This window comes from Lissotriton helveticus, chromosome 4_1 (genome assembly GCF_964261635.1).
Source record: "Lissotriton helveticus chromosome 4_1, aLisHel1.1, whole genome shotgun sequence".
Lineage (NCBI taxonomy): Eukaryota > Metazoa > Chordata > Amphibia > Caudata > Salamandridae > Lissotriton > Lissotriton helveticus.
In genome coordinates, this window is record NC_136063.1 from 926,926,952 (window position 1) to 926,950,407 (window position 23,456).

General features: G+C 48.1%; 1 protein-coding gene across 5 annotated transcripts in view; it reads left to right on the forward strand.

The window, feature by feature from the left end:
* Nucleotides 1-16,839, forward strand: part of RIPOR2 (RHO family interacting cell polarization regulator 2) — a 612,501-nt gene extending 595,662 nt beyond the window's left edge. For 4 of the 5 annotated variants that reach the window (XM_078687528.1, XM_078687533.1, XM_078687529.1 and 1 more), the window contains exon 22: nt 13,611-16,839. In XM_078687528.1, coding sequence (XP_078543654.1) covers nt 13,611-13,705 — 95 coding nt within the window. In that variant the 3' untranslated portion in view covers nt 13,706-16,839. The remainder of the gene's footprint in view (nt 1-13,610) is intronic. The other variant, XM_078687531.1, reaches the window with a different exon arrangement.
* The last annotated feature ends 6,617 nt before the right edge of the window (nt 16,840-23,456 follow it).

A 23,456-nucleotide genomic window follows, 5' to 3' on the forward strand; every position in this document is an offset into this window, starting at 1 on the left:
TGTCACAATGATGAAACCGAAAGAAAGGTCAACTAAAATAATTGCCTAGGATCACACAATGTGGTTTAGTGTGAAAATCGGGATTGATCCATTTTTTTTATAGTTTCAGATTGTACAATTCAACCGCCAGATGGGTAACTCTGTCCATTCCTCGTTTACATCACAAGTTAGAGCTTTGTGTTAAAATCTTGGTGCATTCATTTAGGGCATGGATGGCAGACAGAAGCCACATGAAGGTTCAGTTTGTTTTTGGTTTGATAATCCAAAAGAACCCACCTCTATCACATAATGACAATTAAGGGGACATAGTTATAAGAAGAATATGGTGGGGTTATTACCAAATGAAATGCATAAACCGGAGTACCATCACCACAGTGCAGGGATTCTTGTTTCAAGAGTCGTAACTTTTTCACTGCACCATATTACAGTGAGTGGACTGTAAAATTAGGTGTTCTCTCACCCACGTGTAAATTCAAATGATTGTTGGGTTACAGTCTGGTTTTCTTATCACATACTATCAGTGTTTTGTATAAGTGTTTCCTATCCCTGTGAAGAAAAAAAAGGGAGCAGACAAACATGTTCAGAACGTGAGTACCCAAGAGCGCACAATTTGTCATAAGGCAAGGGGAGGCTATGGAATGGGACAACATGTTTTAATGAATTTCAGTTTCTATCTTGCTGCTAATTACTCAAAGACTGGGGCATGAGTAGTTCTGATGGTAAAACTCAGGGACTGTTCTCACCACTGTGCTGAGGATCCTGCCGAGACGTGGAAACAACGGTATTAAATATCGAGTCCTCCTAGTCTCATGTCTAAAACATCGACTTTCACATATTTAGGGGTGGAGTTTGTGTCAGCCCACCTTAGTGAACTCCACAGTTTCTAAGCACTCCTATCGTTGCATAGGAGGGGTACCCCAGGGTGTGGTAGAAGGATAGCGACTCCGGTGCAGCAACCCACAATATTATCTAATCTGTGACTCTTCTAGACACTCGGGGATTAATTTGGAGAGCTGTGTGGAATGAAACTCTCAAAATAACTCCACACCTCGCTATTCATACGAGATCTATTCTTCACTTCCAAGACCTGCCACCTCACACAGTGTCACCGTCGGACACACGATATCGGCACCTCTTTACACGTTCACCTGACGAGAAGCCGATATCGCACAGTACCTGGGTAAATGAGCTGAAAATCACTGTAAACTGCCCCAGTCTCAGCAAGTATTTTCTTTTTTTGTAGGAGGGGGTTGAGTGGGAGCAAAAACAAATGTGCTTCTTAGCTATTTCTCTGCACAAGGCCCTGCCCCCACTCCTCACACAGTGAAATTTCTGTTTTAGTTGGCAGGTATGACTTCACTAAGCCCACTTTACACCTCCCCTCTGACCACCACCCTCAGTTTAGCCTTCGGTCACACCACAGGCCCCGGGTAATGACAACTACTCATTGTGTAAGCGTTTTCCATTATTCTACGCTATATTAATAATCCGTTAAAGAGATTGGTTTGTGCATTAAAAAAGGGGCAGACATTTTTTTGGATGGAGCAGAAGCACATTTGAGGCTTTCTTTTTGAACACAGTTCAAAACCTTTGTCTTTTCTTACTCACCTGCCCCTGCTATTGTAATATAATTTTTTGATTTTCCATTTATGCACAGTATAGTGGGGGAGCTGTGAAAGAAGCACTATGGGCGTGGATTCACTAAAAATGCCTGGGGTAGTGGAAGTGACATCACATACCCGTTCACCTTAATGACATTACAGGAAGTGACATCACATGACCCCTGGCCATGACTTCTTTGAGAGGGGCATGTCACATGACCCTGACATGACAACTTTTAATCATTTGCATTGAATAGTATCACAAAGTTGCTGTTGGATAATACCACTAAGTAACCTAAAGTTGTGCTATGCGCTGCTTTGCATTATTTTGAATCGAGGGGGCGTTCGATGGATGATACATGAACTTTCTCTTGGAATCACCCAGGAGTTTTGATGCAAATCCATATCTACAAGCATTGTTAGACAGTATTTTCCACCACACTTTTGTGTTTTCTCGAGGCAGGTGTAATAGAGAATTGTTTACATTTCTTCTTGTTTTTACAACTTTGCAACGGCGCTGCATTTTGCAGCACACATACAAAGTGGGAAAAGCCTTAAAGCATGGTTTTTACTATGTACTGGAAGGGACCCCTTCAAATACAAAACGTTTGATTCAGAAAATGCGCACAATTTGCACTCTAGCACAAGGGAATGGGTATTGGGGAATGGCTGCTAAAGATTTGTAAGCGTACGAAATAGAAAAAAATTGCCCCATGTCTTATTAGATTTGGCACATTTTTTTCTTCCAACAAAACGCTATCAACCCAAGCAGCCCGCGGAGTTTCTCCCTTGCAACCCCTTCCCCCACTAGTCATCCAACAAACGCGGATCTCTGAAACTGGCCGGCCCTTTTCGCTTTCCGTTCCATAGCTGGCCAAGGTCCAATGACCCCTCTCTCCCCAGCCCAAAAGCGGGAACAGCACCCGATCTGATCTGATTAGAGACACACAGCCATTATACTCCAGGCAGACAGTATTTACCTCGGTCTCACAGCTCCTCCCCTCTCTGCGTGACTGGCTGCTGCAGCTTGTAAGCACCGGCCTGAGAGACCTGTGTCTGGCTACGCTTTCTAGACTCCATGCATGTATGAAGTAACACAATGCAACACTTTACCAGAATATTTCTGGAGAAGAACCAGCCGAGAAGCTATTTTATTCATTTCTTTTGAATATTTTAGCTTTTATGGGCGTTTTTTCCCGACTGAAAACTTTAGTACCTTGGGGCCTCCGAATGCAAGGGTAATTTGTTACAAAAGTTGCAGCTTCCTTGATTGCATTACTATAGGTTATTCACAACCCATCATTGATTCTAATTATATGACGTACGGCAAAGAAATGCAAATACTGAAACAACTTCAAACTATCAGTGAGTTAAAGTCAAGACACCACTTTAGTCGCAGAGGGTGCCCGCAGGGACCCTGGCAACAACTAAAAGACATCGCTCACTAGGGTGGTGGGTGAGTGAGTTAAACGCTTGCCACTGACATCTGTGTCGCACCTGTGTGTATGGACGTGCACGCATTTTTTGTAACCCAAAGCAACATTAGATTTCAATTCGGGGGAACATCTTTAGCATATGGTACTTGCTATACTATAATATGTGTAAGAGTACATTTGTGAAGTACTGCAGCATAAAGCAGTTTTTGATATAAAAGACTGGCATGTATGTGTGCTGTACTTACATGGCCAAGCATATACACTGGAGTTGCCAAAGAAAAATGTGTCCGGGGATAAAGGTCTGCACTGAGTATGTGTTCAGGGATGAATGTCGGCATTGAGTATGTGTTTAGGAATGAATGTCGGCATTGAGTATGTGTTCAGGGATGAATGTCGGCATTGAGTATGTGTTTAGCAATGAATGTCGGCATTGAGTATGTGTTCAGGAATGAATGTCAGCATTGAGTATGTGTTTAGGAATGAATGTCGGCATTGAGTATGTGTTCAGGAATGAATGTCGGCATTGAGTATGTGTTCAGGGATGAATGTCGGCATTGAGTATGTGTTCAGGGATGAATGTCGGCATTGAGTATGTGTTCAGGGATGAATGTCTGCACTGAGTATGTGTTCAGGGATGAATGTCTGCACTGAGTATGTGTTCAGGGATGAATGTCTGCACTGAGTATGTGTTTAGGGATGAATGTCGGCATTGAGTATGTGTTCAGGAATGAATGTCGGCATTGAGTATGTGTTCAGGGATGAATGTCGGCATTGAGTATGTGTTCAGGGATGAATGTCGGCATTGAGTATGTGTTCAGGGATGAATGTCTGCACTGAGTATGTGTTCAGGGATGAATGTCTGCACTGAGTATGTGTTCAGGGATGAATGTCTGCACTGAGTATGTGTTCAGGAATGAATGTCCACATTGAGTATGTGTTAGAGATGAATGTCCGCATTGAGTATGTGTTCAGGGATGAATGTCTGCACTGAGTATGTGTTCAGGAATGAATGTCTGCACTGAGTATGTGTTCAGGAATGAATCACTGCACTGAGTATGTGTTCAGGAATGAATGTCTGCACTGAGTATCCGTTCACGAATGAATGTCGGCATTGAGTGTATGTTCAAGGATGAATGTCGGCATTGAGTGTATGTTCAAGGATGAATGTCTGCACTGAGTATGTGTTCAGGAATGAATGTCTGCACTGAGTATGTGTTCAGGAATGAATGTCTATTGAACAACAAAAATGCCAATACTGTCTCACTATTTACTTTAAATTAAAAAAAACAAGAATTGTGCACTATGGTCAATTGACACAAATATGTCTGAATGAATCTTTTGTTTTATTTTTAGATTTTCTTCTCAAAGAAAGACATTTGGTTATTATTTACCAATTCGTTACACAACCTCCTATACACAATATATAAATTTACACAAAATTTACAAACAAACCTTTATACAATTTTCAACAATACATAGAGATTTCCTACATTCAAAAGCAATCATACCCTCATGCATACACAGCCATTCATATCTTAATACATATACAAACACACTGGAATTGAAATATTCACAGTAAGCCATAAAAATAAATTCCCATCAATAAAGTTTTGTTGAAAGAAAGTTTTGGATTACTCCTTTTGTTTGGATGGCATAAATTGTCTACGCGTTTCGAACTCACGAGAATGGGGAAGTGCTCATCAGGACAAGAGGCTCTAAGGTTTTAAAGCTGACTGGGGTTTGAAAATCAACCCGACGGGGCAACAGAAAGTCCAAATAACATAAATTTGTGAACAAGATCACGGAGGTGGACTGTGGACACGAGTGCAGTCAGCCTTGTTAGTTGGTGGCTGCTGTCCGTAATGGGATTCACGGGGTGCGGGTGGATTCTATTCAAACGGCATTCTTGAAAACCCGCTTCGATCGGAGGGCATCGATTCTCCGGGTGCTGTGCTAAGTTGCAGCGCCGGTCCCGCGTCTCGGTTCCCAACTCACTTCTGGGACCACAAAGGCTCCTGGGAGTGCAGGAATGAATGTCGGCATTGAGTTTGTGTTCAGGGATGAATGTCCGCATAGAGTATGTGTTAGGGATGAATGTCCGAATTGAGTATGTGTTAGGGATGAATGCCTGCACTGAGTATGTGTTCAGAGATGAATGTCTGCATTGAGTATCTGTTCAGGGATGAATGTCGGCATTGAGTTTGTGTTCAGGGATGAATGTCTGCATTGAGTATCTGTTCAGGGATGAATGTCGGCATTGAGTATGTGTTAGGGATGAATGTCCGTATTGAGTATGTGGTAGGGATGAATGTCCACATTGAGTATGTGTTAGGGATGAATGTCCGCATTGAGTATGTGTTCAGGGGTGAATGTCTGCATTGAGTATGTGTTCAAAGATGAATGTCTGCATTGAGTATGTGTTCATGGATGAACGTCTGCATTACGTATGTGTTGGGGATGACATCAAGAATTGTTATATTATGTTAATCTGTTTTGTAAAGAGCGCAGATACTCGGCAGAGTGTCCAGGCGCTTAGGCAGTGTGCAATCGACTGGGCACCAGGTTGACTATTTAAAGAGCCAGGTCTTAAACTTCCTCTTGAAGATGTCCAGGTTGTCTGCTGAGCGAAGGTCGACTGAAAGTTTGTTCCAGTTGATTGGACCCAAATAGGAAAAAGGTCTCACGCCTATTCTAAGGCAGTTGATGCAGGGCACTCTTGCAAGGTGCGCAGAGGAAGAGCGGAAGGTGTGTGCTGGAATATATTCAATGATCCTCTCTCTGAGATAGACCACACCCATGTCATGCATGGCCTTATGCATTAGGACCATAGCCATGAAGACATCCCTCTTTTTTATAGGAAGCCAGTGGAGGGACCTCAAATGAGGAGAAAGGTGAGACCTAGGTGGGAGTCTGAGTAGCAGTCTCGCCGCCTCGTTCTGCACCACCTGCAGTCTCTTAAGGAGATAGTCAAAAAGACAAAGATAAAGAGTGTTCCCATAGTCAAGTCTCATCATAATCAGGGCATGCCCTACCTTTCTCCCAGCAGACTCTGATAAAAGAGGTACCATTTTTTTAGTATGCGGAGAATGCTGAAGCAGGAGTCAGTGAGGGCTTGAATCTGCCGTTGGAAGGAGAGGGAGCTGTCAATTTTAATCCCTAAGATCTCTACACAATTTTGGGGGGGAGCCAGGCTGCGGTATATCGCTCGTCCAGCAGGTTTCCACTAAATTATGAGGGACATCCCAGAAAATCACCATTTCGGGTTTATCGAGGTTGCACCTCAGGTGGTGCACGTCCAGCCAAGGGAACACCCTGGCTAGACACCGACAGATAAGCTTCCCATCTAAGTCATTTCCCTTTTTACAGGCAAAAAGAAACTGCATGTCATCTGCGTAGGAGATGACTTTTGCACCCAAGGACTCAGCATGAGGAGCCATGGGCATCAGAAATATAATAAAGAGGGTGGGACTAAGAGACAAACCCTGTGGAATGCCCACAGTCAGGGTTCTGGCTTGTGAAGTGTGAGGAGGTAGTCATATTTTCTGAGTACATTTGTCCAAAAATGATGACAGCCAATTTAAGGCCAATTGTCTGATCCCTATCTCTTGAAGGCACTCAAGCAGGCTGGAGTGGGGCACGGTATTGAAGGCCATTAGGTCCAAACAATCAATCAATCAGAACATTTGTAAAGCGCACTACTCACCCGTGAGGGTCTCAAGGCGCTGGGGTCGCTCTTCGGACGCGGGGGACAGTGGCGAGGTCGGCGGAGCGGAGCTGTCGGTTCAGGGTGTAGAAGGTGAGTCGTCTGTTGCGGTATGCCGGTCCGGTGTTGTGGAGCGCCTTGTGTGCGTGGGTGAGGAGCTTGAAGGTGATCCTCTTGCTGACGGGAAGCCAATGCAGGTCTCTCAGGTGTGGTGTGATGTGGCTGCGGCGCGGGATGTTGAGGATCAGGCGAGCGGAGGCGTTCTGTATCCGTTGTAGTCATTTCAGGCGTTTGCCCGAGGCTCCTGCGTAGAGGGCGTTTCCATAATCCAGTCTGCTGCTGACGAGGGCCTGGGTGACCATTCTTCTTGTTTTGGTGGGGATCCACCGGTAGATCTTGCGGAGCATGCGAAGGGTGTTGAAGCAGGAGGACGAGACGGCGTTGACTTGCTTGGTCATGGAGAGTGTTGAGTCGAGGATAAATCCCAGGTTGCGTGCGTGGTCTGTGGGTGTCGGTGCTGCAACCAGTGCGGACGGGCACCAGGAGTCATCCCAGGCAGAGAGAGTGGAACTGAGGATGAGGACCTCTGTCTTGTCTGAGTTCAGCTTCAGACAGCTGATCTTCATCCACTCGGCGATGGCTTTCTCTCCTTTCTAGAGCTTGGTTTTGGTGGTGAGGGGGTCCTTGGTGACGAAGAGGATCAGCTGGGTGTCGTTGGTGTAGGAGATAATGTTGAGGTCGTGCAGTCGGGCGACGTGGGCGAACGGTTCCATGTAGACATTGAATAGTGTCGGGCTGAGGGATGATCCTTGGGGTACGCCGCAGATGATCTCAGAGGCTTCGGAACAAAAAGGGGGAGGCGGATGCTCTGGGTTCTGCTGGAGAGGAAGGAGGTGGTCCATTCCAGAACCTTTTCCCGGATCCCTGCATTGTGGAGGCGTGTGCGTAGGGTTCGGTGGCAGACAGTGTCGAAGTTGGCTGATAGGTCCATGAGGATGAGGGCCGCGGTTTCGCTGTTGTCCAGCTGGGTCCTGAAGTCGTTGGCGATGAGGGCAGTCTCAGTACTGTGGTTGGTGCGGAACTCGGACAGGGACGTGTCCAGGATGTTGTTCTCCTCGAGGTAGCGGGTAAGCTGTCTGTTGACGGCCTTCTCGATGACCTTCGCCGGGAGCAGGGAGATGGGCCGGAGGTTCTTGAGGTCCCTAGGATCCGCCTTGGGTTTCTTCAGTACGGCATTGATCTCGGCGCGCTTCCAGCTAACCGGGAAGGTTGCGGTCTCGAAGGAGATGTTGATGGCTTTGCGGCAATGGGGTGCGATTGTGGAGCTAGCTTTGTTGAAGATGTGGTGTGGGCATGGGTCTGACGGAGAGCCGGGATGGATGGTGTTCATGATTTTGATGGTGTCGTCGTTTATGTTGGTCCAGGTGAGCAGGGGATCGATGTGGGTGGTGTTCGTGGGGTCTGAGGTGTCGGTGGTTGTTGGGGCGGTCAGGTTGTCGAAGCTGCCCTGGATGTCTGTGATTTTGTGATGGAAGAAGGTGGCGAGGGAGTCGCACAGGTCTTGTGATGGTGGGATGTCGTTGGAGTTGGAGCTGGGGTTGGAGAGTTCTTTCATGATGTTAAAGAGCACTTTGCTGTTGTGTGAGTTGTTGTCAAGTCAGTCCTTGAAGGAGGCCCTTTTGGCAGTGTCTGTTTGTGGTGCCATTTCTTCTCTAGTGTACAGCAGTTTTTCTTTGAGGTCTGCTGTGAACCAGCTGGCTTTCTTGTTAGTGTGTCTGTTGGGGGGTTTCAATCCAGCATCTGAGGTTGCTGCGGCGGTGTCGGCGTCGGTGGGGTCGGCGGGAGGGCTTCAGCGAGGGTGGTGTTTAGCTGTTCTTTGGTGATTTTGCTCCAGCTGCGGCGGGGGATCTGTTGAGTGCGGTGGTGCGTGGTGGGTTTCTGGAAGGTGAAGTGGATGCAGCGATGGTCGGTCCAGTGGAGTTCGATGGTGTTGCTGAAGGTGATGTGGGGGCTTGCGGAGAACATGGGCTCAAGCGTGTGGCCGGTAGAGTGGTTGGGTGATGTGATGAGCTGTCTGAGTCCGAGATTGGCAAAGTTGTCAATCAGGGTGGTGGAGTTGGTGTCGTTGTTGTTTTCGAGGTGGAAGTTCAGGTCACTGAGGAGGATATAGTCAGTGGAGGCAAGGGCGTGCGTGCTGACAATGGAGTCGCTGAACTGAGGCCGGGTTCCGGGGGTTCTGTAGACGAGAGTTCCTCTGAGGGTGGTGTTGGGATCAGTGTTGATCACGAAGTGCAGGTGTTCAGCAGTGCTGAGGATGTAGTTGGTGCTGGTCGCCACCCTGAGGGTGTTCTTGTGGATGATGGCAATTTCACCTCCTGTTCCGTTAGTGCGGTCCCTGCGGGTGATCTTGTAGCCGTCCGGGATGGCTATGGCGATGTCGGATGCCGAGGAGGCGTTCATCCAGGTCTCTGTCAGGAAGGCGACGTCTGGGGAGGATGTTTCGAGTAGGTCCCAGAGTTCGACGGCTTGTTTGCGTGCGGAGTGGGTGTTTAGTAGTATGCATCGGAGGTGGTTGCGTCCTGTCCCAGTGGGTGGATTGGCGGCTCGGAGGCTGTTGAAGCTGCAGTTCCGGCAGGAGAAGGGTCATTTGGTGTGCTTCAGAGCAGCCAGGAAGCAGGTGTGTGGTTGTCCGGTGTTGAGTGCGTGGAGGGCACTGGCGTCATAGCGGCGTAGTGTGTTGTGGCGTTCGCGGGGGCCAGGGGGCCTGGCACTGGGCGCAGTCCAGGCGCAGATGGGCTTGTCTTAGGCACGCCTTCGGCGCGGCCGCACAGCGGCTTCCATATGAGGGGAGGTGAGAGGGAGGAGCAGCTGGGAGGTGGGAGCGGGGTGGCGAATGGGCGAACAGGGGGGCGGACATGCAGGGAACGCAGCGGCGGGAAAGTGAAAGAGTAGAGCGGGCGAGGTGTACAGAAGGCAAGAAAAGGGCACAATAATAGGGCAACAGTATAAAATCGGAAAAAAGATTAAATACAACAAAATAATGCAAGAACAGTCACGGTAGGGTTAACAAGAAAAACCGGCCAGAGCGAGCGCAAGAGCTAGCGACCACAAGCCTAAAGCAGGGGGCTCAGGGCTGCGACACACAAGTGGTGCTGTGCGGCGTGGGGAACGACCTGCTTGAGAGCAGGGTCAAGGGTCGCAGGAATATCAGGTTGGCCTTGCCCCCCTGAGTCTAGAGTGTTCCTTATGTGTTCGACCACTTCAAGATGTGCGGTCTCTGTGCTGAAATGAGGTCAGAAGCCGGATTGACTAGGGAGAGTTGGTAATTGACTTCCTTTTCCAGAATCTTCAAGAAGGCAGGGAGAAGGGCCTATAATTTCCCGCTTGTTTGGGATCAGCTGCCGATTTTGGAACTATGCCCGTTGCCAGCGAGGTGTTAAATATGTTGTTCACTGTCTAATTAATAGATTGGGCTACCATTGTTAGCACAGGCCTGTATTTGGAGAGTTTGGGCACTATTCTGGAAGCTGTTCTGAATGGTCTTGATTTTTACAGAGAAAAACGTATCACGTTCATCACACCACTCAGCCGTTGGTGTGCATACTCTAAAGCTAACAACAGGGCGTAGAAAGGAGTTTACAATTTAAAAAAGTTCCTTTGCTTTTTTTTCGGCTTCCTTGATCCTGATATCAAAGAAGGACTTTTTAGCTAGAGACAGCTTCCTGCGATAATTCTTCAGTGCAGTCTTATATTTATCTTTATCTTCAGGATGGAATGTGCGTCTCCATACCCTTTTGAGCCGTTTTCAATGTTTCTTGCATGCTCTGAGCTCATCGTTAAACCAGGGAGCAGAGGGGTGTAACCTACATTGAGATTTCTTTTTATTGGGGGCTAATGCGTTGACAGACCCTTGAATCCAACTGTCCAGGCGTGCAGTGTCTTCTTCAACACGGCTGTTCAGGGCTGGAGTATTCATTGAAAGAGCACGGTTAATAACGTCAGCTGTAGCTTATGCTAAGTACGGTAGGAAGATAGAGAGGGGTCCTTCAAAAGTGGTGTGTTTCTAGTCTGAGGCCACGCAAAAGAGATGAGGTAGTGATCAGACCAAGGAAGGGGAGTGGGTTGAGACACTGCTAGGTCAAGTTGGTGAGGACCTGGTCCAGAGTATGGCCGTTTTGTTGAGTAGGGCCACAGACCTGCTGTTTCATAGATGGGGGGGGCTCATGATTTCTAAAAGAGCATTAGCTTGGTGGTCAGGTTTGTAGGGTATTGGTAACTGGCCAGAGCAGAATTGCTTAACGCTGGTCTTTCCACCTGTAAAATAGTGAAAATATGTAGGAAATTTTTTCATGGGGTGTACACAGTACCAAGACACACTTTTTAGTAAGAAAGTGCCCTCTTTTTGCATGGATGCCCCCACTTTTGGCCAAACTGTAGATGTACTTTGAGTGTTCCCTGGGTTCCTGCTAATCAGGTACCCAGGGCCTATGTTCTTTCCCTAAAACTGTATTAAAACAAAACCCAATTGGCACTCTTTGGCCACATGTCAGTCCCTTGTAAGTGGTACCATTGCTCTATAAATCTCAAATCAAATAAAATCAAGAGTATATGGTGCTGTGTGTTTGTCATTACGAACTCCACAGCCCCATAATGGCTTTACTGAAAACTGGGAAGTTTGGCATCAAACTTCTCAGCACATTAAACCCACACTGATGCCAGTGAGGGTATTTAGAAAAATGCACTCAGAGGGCATCTTAGAGATGCCCCCTGAAAAACGACCTAACTCTAGTGTCCTGGCTGAGTGGCTGCTCTCCAGCTGCCACCACCAGACATGTTCTCGACCTCTGGGTCGAGAGCCTGCTGCTCTCGGGGGTCTGATACAATGCACATTCTGGGAGGAGGTGCCAAGCCTCCTCCCTCAGGATGGGCAGGGGTAACGCAGGGGAAGCTTCAAAGGCTTGCCACCTTCGTGAGCTACCCCAGCCCTTTGCTGCTTCCAGCAACTGGCTCCCCCGCTCCCCACTTTGGGCAGGAGAATCAGCGGGAAAACCAAGTGAGGAAGGAAGGTGTGCCCACCTTTGGCAACCCCATCCCTCAGGTGGGGGGAGGCGAGGTGAAGCACAACCCTCAGTCCCCACCGTCTTGCAGATGGGTGGACCCAGCCAACCAGAGAGAAGCATATACCCCCTCCCACTGGAGGGTGGCATAATAGGGGGTGTATCCACCCCAAGGAAAGGACCCATTGTTCCCGACCATTAATTACCTGTAACGCCCCAAAATCTAGTATTTAGGGGCAACCCTGAACCTTGCTTTCTCAGACAAGAACCGACCAGAAGAAGAGAAGGGTGACCGAAGAAGCCTTGCTGAACTAAGAAGAGGAGGACACCCACTGACTTGGCCCCAGCCGTACCAGCCTGTCCGCACCTCGAACCTGCTTCAGCGCCCGGTGTGTCCTTTAGCCAGCAGCCCTCAAGAACCTGAAGGGCCTTCCATGTTTCCTGTGAGAACCGGATTTGCTCACCCACAGACTGACTGGCCAAAACGCGAGTCTGCACCCGATGCCCACGGCCTGAGTTCGAGTGGCCCAACACCATGTGGAGGTCTCCCCGGTGATCCTGACCCAAGAGCTGGTGTTCTCTGACCAGAGCTGGTAAGAAACCCCAACACCTAAAGTCACCCCTGCACCCGACGTCCCAGGGCCTTGGGTGGCCCAACCGACAGTCTCCCAGCATCCCCAGGCATCCCAACTTACCTCTCCCAACCACTGGTCACCTCAAGAAGATCTTCGTCCCCAAGCCTACAGTCTTTGTTGCAAGTAGAGAATCCCCATTGAAAACAACAGGGCACCCAATGCCAAAACAGCACCCTGCACCCAGCTGCCCCTGCGGGTGTACTTTGGGTGCTAGCTCTGATGCCCCTTTGCCCAGAGCCTAACACCAGGAACTTTGTTCCCACAACCTTGTGGTCTGCTCATGAGCAGCCACCAACCGGAGGCCCCCTAACCCTCATTGGATAACATTGGGCTTCAGCATTCTGCACCCCGCCGCCCTAGTACCGCTGAGGGTGTTTCAAGAGTGCATCCGTGACCCTGGGGGAACCCTTGTTCTAACCCCAGAATATTAACTCCAACAAATAACTACTTATCTGTAAACCGATATGTCCATTTCCTCCCATAGGATTGCATTGACTGCTTTTCTTGAAAATTGTTGTGTGGAGTTGGTTTGTATGGAATATTGAAAAAACTCATATGTACTAAAAGTGAATTACTTCTCTTTTGTCTAGGAGGTGTCTCAGTATGATTTCAAGAGTAATCTGAAAAGTAATCTAAAAAGTAGCATACATAGTAATCTGTAAAGTAACTAAAAAGTAATTTCAAACTGTTGATTTACCTGTAATTCAACCAACTGCATTTGAACCTGCATTCAATTGTAAAACACTGCATAAGATATTGCAAATTATTATTTCACTTACCATCACCAGGCTTGGCTTGGTTCTCGAAATAAAATAACTAAATCATATTTTTGATACAAACAAATTGGTCTGAGTTCAGTCTTTGAGTGTGTGACATCATTTGTTGCCTAAGTGTGTACAACAAATGCTTAACACTACCCACTGATAAAGCCTTACCGCTTGCCCACACTACCACAAATAAAGAGAGTAAGGTGCTGTCTACTTTTACCTCTCCTACCTTTGAGGTTCCACTGGACTCTGTGCACGCTATACCTCCTTTTGGTATAGCATATACGGAGCCAGCTTCCTACAACTGTGCTTTATAAATGTTGGACTAAAACAACCTAATGTTCACCTACTAGCCATGCAATGATCCAGTGTTTCTAGCTCATTGTTTTTTTTTGTGCATTTTCTTCATAGGAGAAGATGGCCGCATAGCATATGAGAGACTGGATGAAGTCCCTGGAGAAATGGTTAAAGTCGGAGGTCGACGAGGAACTGCTGCCGCTTTTTAGCGACCTGCGGCACTTGTCCACTCTTAACAGTATTAACAGCAGACCTGGCCAATGAGACATCATTACATTCTGCAGATTAAAAAGGCTTCAAAAGCATGCCAGGAAGATGGTCTGCAAACACTTTGACCTTTGCTAAATTATGTAATACCTTTCTCAAGTCCACCCGCAACATTTCTCCCACCTTTTTGCTCAAAAGTGTATGATGGACTGCCTGAACGGGGGACCTATGACATGCACTGTTTCTACGTTCTGGAGCGGTCTGCCAATAGACACACGCTCATTCATATTTTGGAACATATGAAAAAAGTGTTTTTTTCTTTTGTTAAATGTATACTTTTGTTGCTGTTGTGTAAATCCGAAAAGCATAATATTGTTTGAAGGGAAAGGCAGGGGACACAGATGATTACTTTCGTTGTACATGTTTTTTTAGTCTCTTCAGAGTCCACTTTCCTTGGGGGTTTTACACAGGAATTCTAATACTTGTTTTGCTAATATGGTCACATCATATTTCTTGTGAATGGTACTTATAACCACATATTCTTCATCTTATGACTCTCCAATACTGCCAGACTGGATGCAGAACCTCTTCAATAGCTCCTGCACACTGACATGTGGAAAAGGCCATTAATACCGCATTATCTCAGGGCATTATTACATTATGTTGGACATGTGCAAGGCATCCTTGTGTGCATCTGCCCATGCGTTCTCCTGGCACTACAACATCAATTCACAAGCTCACGGAGAAAGTAATTTTGTTGTTGGGTCCTGCAGGGCATCCTCGTGTAAAGTCCACTTTCCAGAGCCACCTCCATGGAGGGCGGGTGGGCATTGCTTTAGTATTACATCATTCATAAGGTGAGGAATTCAAGGTTAGAAGTCCCCCTGAAAAGAATAAGTTACCTTAAATAACACTCTTTCTGGTCTATACTAGGCTCCTTCATATGACCACATTCTTCACCGCTCGCCCGCCTCCCCATTCTGTGGAGAGGACGCTTGGGCAATAAAGATGTCCCAAGTGAGGGTCCGAATCTGCCTGTGCAAAAATCAGTTCTTTTAACTCTACTTTGCCTTCCTGAGGATGGGATGTCTGCGGATTCAACTGGTAGCATGGAGGGTTTACACATTTATGCAGTTCATGTTGGCGTCCAACGTTGGGGCATATTCACAATGTAGGTTAATGGTTTAATCTGTCGGCACACAGGAGCTATTGCAAGAATTTACTGTCCCAGTCTGGTAGTTGGGGAATTTTACAAGGTCAGGAATCTGTAGTTAGACAGAGTATCCAGCGCAAAGAGCTTTACCAAAGGTATATTACTTATTCATCAACGAGAAATTTGCTTAGGTTCTTCAGCATTGTTGTCGCTTACTGAATACGCCTGATTCAAGACCGCCTACTTCTGCCTCATTATAGGGACATGATTCACAAACTCGGCATTTTTTTTGTTTAGACATCAAGCAGTTTTTATGTTTGCTTTTCAGTCTGCTGCTTATAAATACACATCAATGGTACAGAGTACTGGAAATTATTTTCCTGTGCTAGAACATTGAATAAACCAAGTAGTTCTACTTTTGTTTTTATTGATTAAGGTATAGGTTTTAGTTTTAGAAATACATTTCAAAGCCAGGATTTAGTTTCTGAAACAAATTTTAAATCTGCTTCATTGGTCTACTCCAAATGTGCACTTGAGCCCAGCCTTTAAAATCATCCAGAGTAGTATTTTTACTGTTGAGTCGTGTTTAACCCATTTTACTTACATTGATGCTGTTTTGTACTGATGATTTTCAGCGCAGACAATTTTTCTGTCATTTATGCAGACATCTTTCTACGCAAGTAAAACACCAGATAAAGGGATTTGGTGAAATTTGAATCTTACCGAGTACCACTGTCCCCTTTCCTTCAAGCAAATGCAGGCTTGCTCTAAAATTTAGACCCTTTAGCTGTGGGTGAATTCAAGGTCGTTAGGTTCATTCTAAGTCGAATAGGTAGGAGATTCTGATGCAATGGCTTCTCCCACTAGGCTGCAGACCCTTTCCCGACTGTAATTCCACCTCTGTTTGATTAGCTGCCCCATTCATTGGCACAATGGGTACTCTGCTGGCAGTGTACTAAGACAACCCCAGGACAGGTTGCAACCCTGGCCCTGGGACCAGTGGCAGCATTTTGAACAATATCCCAAGTCGGACTGGCCGACAATGGTGCTCACACAGGACTTGATTAATGTGATCTCTAGAAGAGCCCCGAGCTGCAGTCTCTTCACAGCATCATTGACAGTGTTGCAACAGGGCTTGTTTGACACCTTGGTAGCCCTCTTGACGTGGCCACGGGCACTGCACCACATGAGCGAGTTCAGCATAGGAAAATGAAGCCCCATGCTTGTGGATTAATATATTTTGAGTTCGTCTGATGTTCCAGGCCATAAGTGTGTTTTTCTTTTAAATTTGCATAATAAGATGCAATTCGGGCGCAAATGTAATATAATGAGGAATTGCTACATGTTTGCAAACACTTTTGAAAAGGCTGTATTTTTGCCGGGCAGGTTTTTAGGCAGAGGTTTAGACTGTGAATGTTCTATTGTACATATATTTGTATATTAATATAAATATTGATATATGTGCCCACTTTTTGGTGATATTTGTACAGTTTTGAGTTGTTCAATTATTTCGTGGGCAGAATATGCTTCTATTTCTTTGACAGAAAGTGCAATCATGTGGGTCTTTATTTAAAAACTCTGCAGCAGGCCAAATCCGAAGGCTCTTGGCCAACTCCTTGCTTTTTTCAGGTGAAAACACTTTGTCGAATCAGAAAGGTACAATAAGATTGTGACCAGTTTTTGTTTGCAGGTGCTCGCATACAATAGATGGAGAAACCCACTCAATATTTCCTGTCCTCTGATCTACAGACCTACCCTAAAACGGGGTCAGAAATTAGTTTTATCAGCTGGCTAAATGTTTATGAACCTTGCCTTCGTCACCTTATGTACATCCAGTCAGCTTGCATTAGCTGGATCTGTCTCCCGGAAGGTGTGCTTATTTTATGAGTTTTAGTTCTGTGGTACGCGTGCCCCTCCCTTGCCTCGTTTCGCAAATGCCAGTTTTGCGTAAAGTTATAATAAAGACTATTTTTGAAATGCTAACTCAATGTCAAACATATTTGTTGCAATGTGTGGCTGTCGTTGCAAGCTAAATGGACTGATCAGAGAATACATCTGTAGACAGTGCTACATTTAAATTGCTCTACTGTATCAAATACATAGTATATGTGTGTGTTTGTACCGTCATTAGTCACTTTTCAGAATGTATTCTCTGAAGTATATTGTCTTAGCACCCATTCATACTGGCCTTGTAGACGACTTGTCCCTACCCATATCAGAGAAGACGAGACCAGCTCCCATGTTTGGATGTGTCTATGCCATAGTCCCATAGGTACTTTGAAGTTGCCATAGTTAGTATGGGGAAAACAAAGTGTCTATGCCAGGACGGGAGAATGGTTCTTTGGATGTGCTTGGGCTGAGACATGAATGTGCTAGTGCCTACATAGGTACGTTTGGCTGAAATCTTGCAGGTGAGTGCCAGAGCGTGAGAAAGGTGAGAATATTCTGGCAATTTTTCTGTTAATGTGCTGCTTGCAGCCAAGCAGGGCAGACCCACAGAGCCCCAGCTGTGGAACTTCACCGCAGTGTCTGGAGAGAGCTCCAGCGACCAGCAAGAGGGAACAAACAAGGACACTACTCTCGTAGGGGTGGGGTTCATCCCAAGAGCTGGACTGACAGTGACAAAGTAGAATCCTAGACACTGGATGGAAGATTCTCCTGGGCCACCCTGCCCTTTAAGTCATCTTCACAAGGTACAGCAGTTCAGAATCTCCCCACAAGAGTGAGTCCGAGGGAAGAGGGCCTTGGTTCACCTCAAGAAAACTTACACAAATAAACAAAAGAGTCCTGCATCTAACACTTGGTGTGAAGGAAACTCCACCAATCAGGGTGAAACAAAGAACGCTTTAACTGAACCCATTAAGCTGCTGAAAGTTGTGATGACTAGTCAACCAGTCCGGCACCCAAAGAGGGGGGTTAAAAAATGAGAATCTTCACAGAAACACCACATGGAGGTCATAAGTATGCTTCTGCTGCCTCATCAGTGCCTTCTCATCAAGGGTGTGTTCAACAATGATCCTGATCTGGGTACTGCAGACCACAAGTCTCTGAGGCTAACCTCTGTCTCTGGCCCTGTCCTATCCAATGACATGAATATTTAAATTCAGAGTCTAAAGTGATGCAAAGGAGTGTATTTAAAGAAGTGTGGATACACTAACAGTGTTTCTTACCATATGTGCCTGCACAATCAAAAACAGAAAGCACATGCATACCCTTTGTAATGGGTAGTAGACCTGTTTCAAAGCTACATAACTAGTAGTGCTGGCACTAATCACTTAGGTCCATATTCTGAAATACGTATGAAAATCGGCTTTTGTACTTTGTACCTGTGTTTGAGTACAGATGAAAGAATTTGTGGGATTTACAAAGGTTTTCAAGAGTGGTTATGTACATTCGTGCCAGTTGCAGTGTGCAGAGATTCTCCCCAAAAAACGTTTGAATTCCTATTTGTGTTCTTGCAGACAGCTCAGGAAACTCTTACAACTGAATGAACCATCCTTCCTAATTCCCAGGGTGCCGCGATCACAAATGGCCGCTAAAGTTACATAATCTGCCTGATTTGATGCGTTCTTTCCCACATCACTTGTTTCTGCTTGAACACTGCTCCTGTCTCATTTCCACCTTGAAGTAACTGAAAGATTACAAATACCGCATTATAAAACTTCTAAATAAATTGTGCATGAGAAGAGGGCTTACACATTCAAGCAGTTGCACATTTCCTTTTTAGGTTTCGCCCTGGCGTTGCAACTGCGTAGCAGTTGCTCCGCCCAAGGCGAAATCTAATGTAATCTCAAGAGTGGGGACTTGGAACCGCCCCTTCTTCCATTGGCTAGCTCCATAAATGGAGGCTAGCCATTGGAAGAGATTGGCCGTCAATCACGTTTTCCAGTGAAAACGGGATTCGGGGGCGTTTCTGGGTCTTTTTTTAAGCCCCGCCCCTTGTTGCCGTGTGTCCCGGGCCGCGCTGTGATTGGCTGCAGGCCCGGGACACCCCCGTGACGTCATTTCCCAGGCCGCGCTGTGATTGGCTGCCGGCCCGGGACACCCCCGTGACGTCAGCCAATCACAGCACGGCCCGGGCCTGACTTGTTTTCACTCCTTGCAACCTCGCCCTCCAGCGAATCATTTAAAGGAGGTGGAAAGTAAAAAAAGAACCTCCTTTTCTGCATTCTTTTTACACGTGCACTTGCAGAGAATAAGGAGCACACGGCGCTCAATTTTTCATCTGGATTTAAATGTATCGAAAGCTATAGGTTGGCAGCGAACAAAACGTTAGTATAAAATATTTACGAAAAATCGTTTACCCACTTTACTCCTCAAACCCGCGATTCAGGAGGCAAAGCTTAGCACAAACAAACATTGCACATTGAATTCCATGGCTTTCTGCCTAATACAGTATTAACTCCACATGGCGTCCAGATATTTAGAGTTCACGTAAAGCAAATTAGAAAAATTAGGTAAACCCCTTTGGCCAAGTATTCGCCTGTCAAATGGTTACCCTCTGGACACCCACTTGCTTCCACTGCCCACCCCACATTAATACGTCATCCCCTAAATTCCCCTCACTACCACACCCTTCCGACATCCCTGTGTCAACATCACCCCGTTTTCTTCTACCCTGTCTTGTATCCCTCCATGAAGCAGGATTCACATCCACTCTACGTACGCCTGCCTTCCTGCCCCTCCTACGCCATTTTACAGCCCTTCTTGCGCTGTCTCTTACCTCTCAAGCTCGCCCACAACCTCGGCCGCCGCCTGTCAAAACGACCCTCCTCCGGTGTTTTCTCACCTGTATTGTTGCTCAGCCCCTTGAATTCCTCGCCGAATTCTCTCGAAGCTCAGTAACACCTGGTCTTTTAAAGAATAATATTTTAATAAAGAAAAACGCACAATATTCAGCTAAACTATGATTTGTTTTCTTGGTTAAAAATGGTATGATCGGTTCGTATTCCTTATTGAACTCGTTGCTTCAATGTCAAATGGTACAGTAGGTTGAAAAAAATATCCTCAGTACATGGAACGCCGTAAAATGTAATTGCATGAGCAACCACAGTCCTTCCTCTGTGTTTTATGACGCACCATTCTGGTTCTGCAGCAACGGTTTTACAAATCGGAATGAGTTTCGCTTTGTATGATATGATATCCCGCCCAACGGTCTTACAATTTCCAAACTATATTTGAGCTGCCTAGATAGCCTTGGTGCCCTCATCTCAACCTTATTATTCAAGACGAGGCTGCGACGAAAGCCGGTAAACAATTTAAATAAAAAACGTCACATAATGTAGTACTACGCCGCACATTACCCCGGCATCCCATAGTGATGGCAACATATAGTTTTGACATTGCCAGCCTCAATTTTTTTTACAGTCAGGCTGGCTTAAGGGGTCTGTCGTGATGTCACTGGGCCAGCCGTTTCTCCAACGTGTTCTACGGCCCGCTCCCCCTCCGAGAACGAGGTTAAAATGGTGACTTTTCCCACAGCAGGGTCGCTCCCCAGCTGCTGTAATCGAGCATTGCCTGCTCGGTAGCACCATTCCACGCCTGGTTGCTCTTTTTAAAAAAACATTTTTTATTTGTATTTATTTCTTTAATGCGATTTTCTATAGCGCGAACATTACCCGAAGATGTCAGAGCGCTTTACAAAAGGATCAGTTGCGATACATAAGGATTTAGGAGTACATTAGTTTCATAAAAGATAAGGGTGACCAGGCGCCTCGGATTTCAGAGGGCTGCTTTTCTTAACCTTGAAAACATGTCCAGGTGTTTGGGATAAATGTCAAGTCATCTGGAAAGGAGAAATGAAATGGATGCTTGGTGCCTCTACAGCCTCTCTACTAATATACTCACTAATACTCTATACTACTCACTACACTTATCACTCCACTACTCACTATTTACTACTCGCTCTTTAATATACACTAACTACTCCAACTTTACTACTCACTCTCTTAAACTCTCTATCTGAAAGAAACAGGTTAGTATTAGATTCCTTACCTTAGAATATCCCCAGGCGTCAGTCTGGATCCGGAAACTTTTGCGTAGCAGTACCCCTGCGCGTCGGTAGGCGTCGTTTGCAGGCGTCCCCTGCGGCTCCGCGTCCGTCGTCGGCGTCGTGCGCCGTGATGACGTCGCTGGAGTATATAGACGCCGCCTCCGCACGCTGACGTCAGTTCTTCTTTTTTTCGCGCCAGTTAGCGCAGATCCGAAGAGCAGTACTCCGGTCTTTTGACCAAAGTTTTTTGATTAACTCTAACTCTTAAGGTGCCGGTAGGATGCCCGGTTTTAAGAACTGTGACGGGTGTGATCGCACGATGTCGGTCACCGACCACCATCGACTCTGCCTCCGGTGCCTGGGCGCGGACCACGACGTGGAGTCCTGCGTCGACTGCCGTGCCTTGACGAGTAAGGCTAGACGGGAGCGGTCCCGCAAGCTACTCGAGCTCCGGGTGTCGGCCCCGCGTCGAGAGCGGTCCCAGTCCGGCCGGAGGTTGAGGGAGCGGTCGAGAGAACGGTCGCCGAGCCGCCACGAGCGCTCCGGAAGTCGTCACCATTCCTCCGGTTCCTCAGGTAAGAAACACAAGAAGTCGGGGCGTTGTCATCGCACCCCCGACTCCCCCCGACGCTCGCGCGATGCGGCCGGGGGTTCGGGTAGCCCCACCCCCGCGGCCCCGCGTGGGTCGCCAACGCTGCCTGCTCCATACCCGTCGGTCCCTGGGCAAGGCGCGTCGCGCGAGGAGTTCCTCATGGCCATGAGGGCGCTGTCTCCTCCGGCGGGGCCTACGGCGCCTGCGGGCCCGGTGGTCCCGTCCGGGGGCCCGAGCGGTTCGGGTGCTCCTGCTCCGACGCCGTCGGGTGCTCCGGCCCCGACGCCGCCGACGGCTCCTGCCCCGGCGCCGCTGGGTCCTTCAGGGTCGACGCCGGCTGGTCCGCCGGCCTCTCCGGCGCCGATTCCATCGGGGCAACCCATGGTGCCGCCTCCGCGCGGCGCCGCGACTCCGTCGCTGGCTCCGGCCGGCGTCGGGGCTCCGGCGCCGGCTCCGGGCGGCGCCACCCCCATTCCCTCTCCTACTCCGGATGTGGAGTCGGACCGGCGTCGCCCGACGCCGAGTCCGGCGCCGATGGGGCCCATTGGCCCCGAGGAGCCGGTCTACATCGTTGACTCAGAATATGGTGAGGATGAAGATTATGGAGAGGGTTGGGAGGGGTCTGAGGACCCTCTGTCACGCGAGTGTCCGTACGACGTGGACTGGACAGGTGACTTGGGTGAGGCCAGTGGTCTGGACGATTCTCCTAACCCTGGTTTTGTCTCGCCTCCTACTGTGGCTTCGGAGGCTGGGGCTGTTTATTCAGTGGTGTTGATGAGGGCTGCCAAGGCTTTACGCCTTGAGCTCCCCGTCGCAAAAGTGAGGCCTAACATCCTCACCGAGGTCTTCAAACCGCAGTCATGGCCACAGGAGCCTCTGCTGCCGTTCAATGAAGCCTTGACAGACGTTCTTTTGGGCACGTGGTCCAGGCCCGCTTCAGGTTCGCCTGTTGATAGGAACGTGGCCAGACGCCACCGTCCGTGTCCGGACGACCATAAGTTCCTGTCCACCCATCCCACCCCTGAGAGTCTGGTGATCCAGGCCTCGACTTCCCAAACCGCATTCCCGTCGGCCCCGCCCGACCGGGAATCAAAGAGGTACGACCAGTATGGAAAGAAGGTCTTCTCGTCCCTGAGTCTGGGACTGCGGTCTTGCAACACCGCATGCCTCTTGGGCCGCTACACCCACTCTCTGTGGGATACGGTCGCGGAGTGTCTGCCGCAATGCCCGCAGGAGGTACGGGACAAGCTCGGCCAGGCTATGATTGAAGGCTGAGACGCGGCGAGATATTCCATCAGGTGTGGTCTTGATACGACCGACTCGCAGGGCAGAGCGATGTCCACGACGGTGGCGATTCGTCGCCACGCCTGGCTGAGATCCGCCAACTTTTCGACGGATGTCCAAAATACTTTGATGGACATGCCGTTCGATGGCAGTCGCCTGTTTGGCGACAAAGCGGACCACGCGCTTGAGCGCTTCAAGGACTCCAGGGTCACGGCCAAGTCCTTGGGTCTCTCGACCCAGCGCCAGCAAACGGGTTCGTTTCGCTCCTTTCGTGGCCAAGGAAGGGGCGGTCCCACACGTGCTGCCAGCCACGCACCGCAGAACACTTCTCAACGCGGTGGCGGCCGTGGATTCTGCCGTGGAGGCGGTCGGGGACAACGGCGCGGTCAGGCCACACCTCCCCCCGCAGCATCAGCCTCCAAATCCTCCTAGTCCGAGCTTTCAGGCCCATGTGACGCCAGTGGGTGGCAGGGTTCGCCATCACCACTCCCGCTGGCGCACTATCACATCGGACAGGTGGGTGCTGCAGCTCGTCCGAAGGGGCTACTCCCTCCCCTTCGAGACCACTCCTCCAGCCATGCCACCGCAGAACCACCGTGTGTCGGGGGACCACTTGACACTTCTGCAGGAGGAAGTTACGGCCCTCTTGGCCAAGGGGGCCATCGAGCGCGTTCCTGGGCCAGAAGTAGGGTGTGGTTGCTATTCCCACTACTTTCTGGTACCCAAGAAGGA